This window comes from Panicum hallii, chromosome 1 (genome assembly GCF_002211085.1).
Source record: "Panicum hallii strain FIL2 chromosome 1, PHallii_v3.1, whole genome shotgun sequence".
Taxonomy (NCBI): Eukaryota; Viridiplantae; Streptophyta; class Magnoliopsida; order Poales; family Poaceae; genus Panicum; species Panicum hallii.
Window position 1 is genome coordinate 50,109,425 of NC_038042.1, and position 6,000 is coordinate 50,115,424.

At 56.5% G+C, this 6,000-nt stretch overlaps 1 protein-coding gene across 1 annotated transcript; it reads right to left on the minus strand.

The window, feature by feature from the left end:
- Positions 1–579: 579 nt before the first annotated feature.
- LOC112882472 (phenylalanine ammonia-lyase) lies at positions 580–4,364 on the minus strand. Its single transcript, XM_025947545.1, has 2 exons — positions 3,890–4,364; positions 580–2,677 (listed from the first exon to the last, which is right to left on the minus strand). The coding sequence occupies exons 1-2, from the start codon at positions 4,252–4,254 to the stop codon at positions 937–939; spliced, it is 2,106 nt and encodes a 701-aa protein (XP_025803330.1). The 5' UTR covers positions 4,255–4,364; the 3' UTR covers positions 580–936.
- Positions 4,365–6,000: the final 1,636 nt, after the last annotated feature.

Consider the following 6,000-nt stretch of genomic DNA (forward strand, 5'->3'; position numbering starts at 1 on the left):
GTCCCAAGCCATTATTTTAGTATGCCTACTGACTACTCCCACTGTCCCACAGCACCATCAGCAACGTAGCAATGATCATCAGAACAGGGCCGGACATCATTTTCCCGGTCAAGTTGCTGGCTTTGGTTACAGAGCCAACTTCAGAGCGATTTAGACTTCGTCCTAGGACAGCTCTGCAGCTAGCCAACTGCAATCCTTTCTCTCCCACTTTTGTCCCATGCGGTAGGTAGGAGTGGCGACCTCATGGTACCACGGGCAAAGCAACCCGCCGTGCGCTCTGCTCCCCCACTACGAGCTAGTAATAGCCATCATCAGCAATTCAGCACAAAGGCAACTTTATTTAAGCATTTGGGCCCTTTGCCACTCTTGCAAGTTAACACCAATATGCCACCATATAGAATAGAAAGAACTTTTGCAATCCGTCTCAATGATTTTTTTTGTTGGAAAGTGGCATCCTACTTCTTCCTCTGAATTAGCAAAAAAAGAAAAAAAAGAGAGGGACGACTCTGAATAGCTTGTTCAAGATGCTGTGAATTCGATTGCAATGACCAACTGCAGCAGAGACATGAGACATTGTAGTGTAGGAGCAAAACATTCTATCAGGATGGGTACTCAGAAGAAGGAATTGAGTACGTAGCAATAGCATACGGTTCACCCCAAAATACAACGGCATAGGATCTTAGAAAACGCTGGCCCGCCAATCGCAGGCGGTGGCAGATCAGCTACTACACAAAGAACAACCCCACACACGCACACTATATGCGTCGACCAATTACACAATCAAAAGTCACCTCCAAAGAACGATCGAAGAACGACGGCACGATCTGGACATACACGTGTAGTTTTATTTTTCATGTATCTTTTTTTTCTCTCCTCTCCTTCTCCTCCTCCTCCGGCCATGCACGGGTGCATGGATGGCGGCGGCGCCCGGCGTGCTTAGTTGATGGGCAGGGGCTTGCCGTCCCACTCCTTGAGGCACTCGAGCATGGGGTCGATGAGCTTGCCCTCGCTGATGCCGACGAAGACCTTGTTGCACTCCTCGCCGGGGGACTTGAGCTTCTCGCCGGTGAGGAACACGCAGCCGAGCTCCTCGCGGACGAAGCGGTACAGCGGGAACGACCGGCTGTCCTTGATCCGGTTGGGCACGGGGGCGGTGCCCTCGGCGACGGCGACGCGGGCGGCCTCCACCTCCCGGGGCAGCACCGCGCGGAGCTCCTCCTCGAACTTGGTGATCTTGGAGAACACGGAGGGCTCGCGCTCGGCGTCGCCGCTGCTGAGAGCGTGGTCCACCAGCACGGCGCGCAGCTTCTGCATCAGCGGGAGGCTGGCGCTGGCCGCGTCCTCGGCGTAGGTGAACACGCCCTCGCGGTCGATGGCGGTGATGAGGTCCTTCTCGCTGAAGCGCGCGGCGGAGAGGTCGCCGGTGGGGTTCATGGTCAGCACCTTCTTGGACACCTGGGTCACGGTGTTCTTCACGGAGGTCTTGATGTTCTCCTCGAGGTGGCGCAGGTCGACGGCCTGGCAGAGCGCGACGATGTAGGTGGAGGACATGAGCTTGAGGATGTCGATGGCCTCGGCGGTCTTCCTGGCCGAGACGAGGCCGAGGGAGTTCACGTCCTGGTTGTGCTGCTCCGCGCTCTGGACGTGGTTGGTGATGGGGTTGCCGAGGTACTGGAGCTCAGAGCAGTAGGAGGCCATGGCGATCTCGGTGCCCTTGAACCCGTAGTCCAGGCTGGGGTTGCGGCTGCCGGCCAGGTTGGAGGTGAGACCGTTGTTGTAGAACTCGTTCACGAGCTCGGAGAACTGCGCGAACATGAGCTTGCCGATGTTGGCGATGGCGAGGCGGGCGTTGTCCATGGACACACCGATGGGGGTGCCCTGGAAGTTGCCTCCGTGGAGCGCCTTGCCACGGTGGACGTCGATGACCGGGTTGTCGTTGACGGAGTTGACCTCGCGCTCGATGGACTTGGTGGCGGCGCGGATGACCTCGATCTGCGGGCCGAGCCACTGCGGCGACGTGCGGAGCGCGTACCTGTCCTGCTTGGGCTTGAGCAGCGGGTCGAGCTCGTTGACCTTCTTGGCCTGCTTCATGAAGGAGCTGCCCTCGAGGATGTGCTCCATGATGGCGGCGGCCTCGATGGAGCCCGGGTGGTGCTTGAGCTTGTGGGTGAGGTGGTCGGTGTACTCGGGCTTGCCGTTCATGACCTCGCAGAAGACGGCGGACAGGACCTCGGAGAGGACGGCGAGGACGTTGGCGTCGTACAGCACGGTGGCCGCGAGCGCGGAGCCCACGGAGGTGCCGTTGACGATGGCGAGCCCCTCCTTGGGGTTGAGCTTGAAGAAGCCGCCCTCGATGCCGGCAATCTTGAAGGCCTCGGCGGCGTCCACCTTCCTGCCGTCGACGGTGACGGCCTGCGCGTTGGGGCGGCCCGTGATGAGGCCGGCGATGTAGGAGAGCGGCACGAGGTCGCCCGAGGCGGTGATGGTGCCCCGGAGCGGCAGGCATGGGCTGACGCCGGTGTTGAGCAGCTTGGTGATGGCCTCGAGGATCTCGAAGCGGATGCCGGAGTAGCCCTGGAGGAGGGTGTTGATGCGCACGAGCATCGCCGCGCGGACGACCTCCGACGGCAGCGTGTGGCCGTCGCGGCCGGTGCCGAAGATGCCGGCGTTGAGATGCCTGCGGGGGAGGGAGCGCACATGGTCAGAGGTCACTCTCAGATTCAGTCGAGGCCCGATCGCGACAAAATGTCGTTAGTTAACCGCAAAGTTGCAGGAAACCAAAAGACTCCGGCTGAACAGTGAACACGGCCTGACAATTTGCATTTCGCATTGGTTGGGTCTACTTGGGCATCAGTGGACAGTTGTAGTACCCATCAAGCTTGTCACTGATGTCCCTCAAGGCAGTACACGGGTGGCCGTGGCAGGTGCAGTCTACAAGATCCACATGTGAGCTCGCTCATCTCATGGGCAAAGCTTCAATCAACGAGAAAAAAAGTCCGGATCTAGTGCGTCTTCGTCGAGTGCTCCATGGACTAAGAAAAGAAAACTTATCCAAACTTCGGACTTTTTTTTTTTTGCGGGTACCAAACTTCTGACTTTTCCCCGACGCTTCGTCCCACAACCTACGTAACTCGTCACACGCCGCCGGCGGCTTGCCTGCCTGCAGGAACATGTCATGCCATCCGGCAGAGCCGTGGCCGGCGCTTTCCCGGGGCGCATGTGAGCGGCGTGCACCCCGCCGTCCGGTTCCGTCCGGCCGGGTGAGTGCAGGGCACGCAAGGCCTGCGCGCCAGTTGGGGCTTGGACGGTTGGGAAACAGAGATGCCGCGCCGAGCCAGTGCTTCGTCCAAAGCCGCGGCGGCAGATCTGGAGTTCTGGGTCCTGTGCGGTGACAGTGGCGCGCACGGTTGTTTCTTAAGCTTGATGAGGACGAGCTTATTATTAATTATCTACCGTGAGGTGCTGATCTACTACTACTTCCACCAGAGGTTACTGCACTCGTTACTACGCCATTGCTTTGCTGCAGGCCTGCATGAGGTGCCTGCTTCAGTATTGAAGGCGAGCATTGATTTGCTCCCGTTTTTGCATGGATGCTGTCAGGCTTGCAGCTGCAGCACATGAATCTCAGGAAGAGAAAGCACCGTGACAGAGAAAGAAGAAAGGGACGCCTCGATTCAGTAACGAACGGGCCAGAAAAGAATCCTAGTACTTTGTCTGGCGTGTGGGCCCCAGGCGGAGTCAGGGGCCGTTCGTGAGTCGTAATCGTGCAATACACTACTCCCAGTCCCAGCAGCGGAGGCAGGGAACCGGGATCAGATCATCAGCGACAGATCTGATCTACTCCTCCTCCTCGTACGAGTCAATTGACCGCGGTGAAATTGGGGTTTACCTGAGCAGCTCGACCTGGAGCGCGGGCCCGTCCTTGGTGCGGCGGTGCGAGGTGCCGCCGAACCCGGTGGTGACGCCGTAGATGTCGCCGCCGTGGGCGATGCATTCGAGGATCCACTCGCTGCTGGCCTTGACGCGCGGGCGGGCCTCCTCGTCGAGCTCGACGGCGACGCCGGACGCGTCCCTGGCGGCGGCGACGGCGGCCACCTGGCCGACGCGGAGGGTGGAGCCCTCGATCTTGACCACGGGCTGGCGGGCCTGCGCCACCATCCGCTTCACCTCGTCCAGGTGGCTCCCGGCCAGCTCCGCCGCCGCCGCGCCCCAGTTGAGCGGGTCGTTCTCCACGATCAGCCCGTTGCCCGCCATTGCTCGCTGTGATGTGGTGGTTAGGGGCGCCGCGCGGCAGCACTAGGAGGAGGAGGTGGTGGTGGTGGAGAAGAAGAGCCGGAGGAGAGGGCGTGCTCTTCTTGGAGGGAAACGGCGGGGGAGGCCGCGCTTAAATAGGGGCCCGGGCGCGCCGGGTGGGCGGGTTTAGGTGAGCCGAGCCGAGCGGAGACCAGCTCTGCTCTGCTCTCTCGCCTTTCCTAGTGGGATGGTTGGTGAATGTTGGGGTGGATCTCAAAGTAAAAAAGCTTTCTAATTTTCTGGTTCCAATTTTTAATCATCGATTTATTAGTATAAATAATGTTTCAGTACCTTTCTATCGGATTTCTACCTACTGCTACTACTGAGCTCGCTCTCTCTCGACAAGGGTTTATCTTTATCCGAGGGGGCTTTGAGAGGTACCGGACCGGACCGGGCCGGAGGGTGGCGGCCGGAGGCCAAACAAGCGCCACCAACCCTGAAAACGAAAACCGGGCTGCTCGCCGGTGGGAAAACCGGGGTGGTTGGAGGGGGCAATTATTGCGTGTGCCGCTCGTAAGAAACCGCCGGTTCGGCCAGTTCAGGCGCGCCACTTCTCTTCCTCCTCCTCCGTCTCTGTGCGCGCGGGAGGCTCTTTCCCCGGTTGTTTATTACGTGCACGGACCGTCAGGCTCGCACGCACGCTCGTCGCTGCTGGGTCTCCGGCGGCTCAGCTTCGGGTCCCCTGGAGCTGGGCTGGCAACTCCATCCGCCGCTGGGTTGTCCGGGCAGCAGGCACGAAGGGAGGAAGACACCTGACCGCGCTGACCGTTTCAGCCAGGCACAGGATGACAGGCCGCGCACAGGCGCCGTCCGTCCGTCTGCTCGTGAGGTCGATGATCATCATCCGAACGCTGCGAAACAACAACGTTATCCGGACAAAATTCCGGTCAGCATTCAGCTGCTGCGATCATTTCTTTTCTTTTCTTTTGATTGGGATAGCGGCAGGCTTTTTTATAAAAAAATCTTGGATGCAAATTATTGTAAGTTTTTAGATGTGATTGGCATAGTTCCAACTCCAAAAAATTCGTGGAGTTCTCGGAATTGTTCATACTCAGCTCCAGAAATTCTTAGAGCTAGAGTTGTAAATAAATCAATGGTTTTCTGCTGAGTCATTATACTTTTGCTTTAGATTTAAAATAAAAATATAAAATATTTTAATCTATTTTATAAATTTTAGCTCTAGCATGGATCTCAGAGCTGGAGCCATGCCAAACAATATCTCACCGCCATACTATGTTTAGCCTAGCTGGATTACTGAGCGTATGGCATTTTATCTCTTGGTTAGCTATTACTACCTCAATTTCCGAGAGTACTTCACAAGGATCGTGTGGCGACTGGCGAGTTATATATTTATTTTTGGAAAACTTACGATAGTGAGCATTAAGAAACTTGTATCATTTTTACCAAACACGGTGCACAAAATAAGATGCTCATATATATGGAGGTGGTCCTCCAAGAAACTGGCATGGTAGATCTTGATATTGATAAAATTACCATAGGCGTGTCGCTAGCGAGTCTCATCGCCTACCAGTGAAATAGTATATGGAAATGCGAGCATGCTGCTGAGTCGGATATGTGGAGCATATTCTACTATAAGAAATCTAATCAACCGAATTAAGCTCTCTATGCAAACCTATATCTTTTTGTCCATCCTATGCATACTGTACATATACTCCGGTTGTCGTATCAGTGTTATCACATTAATCT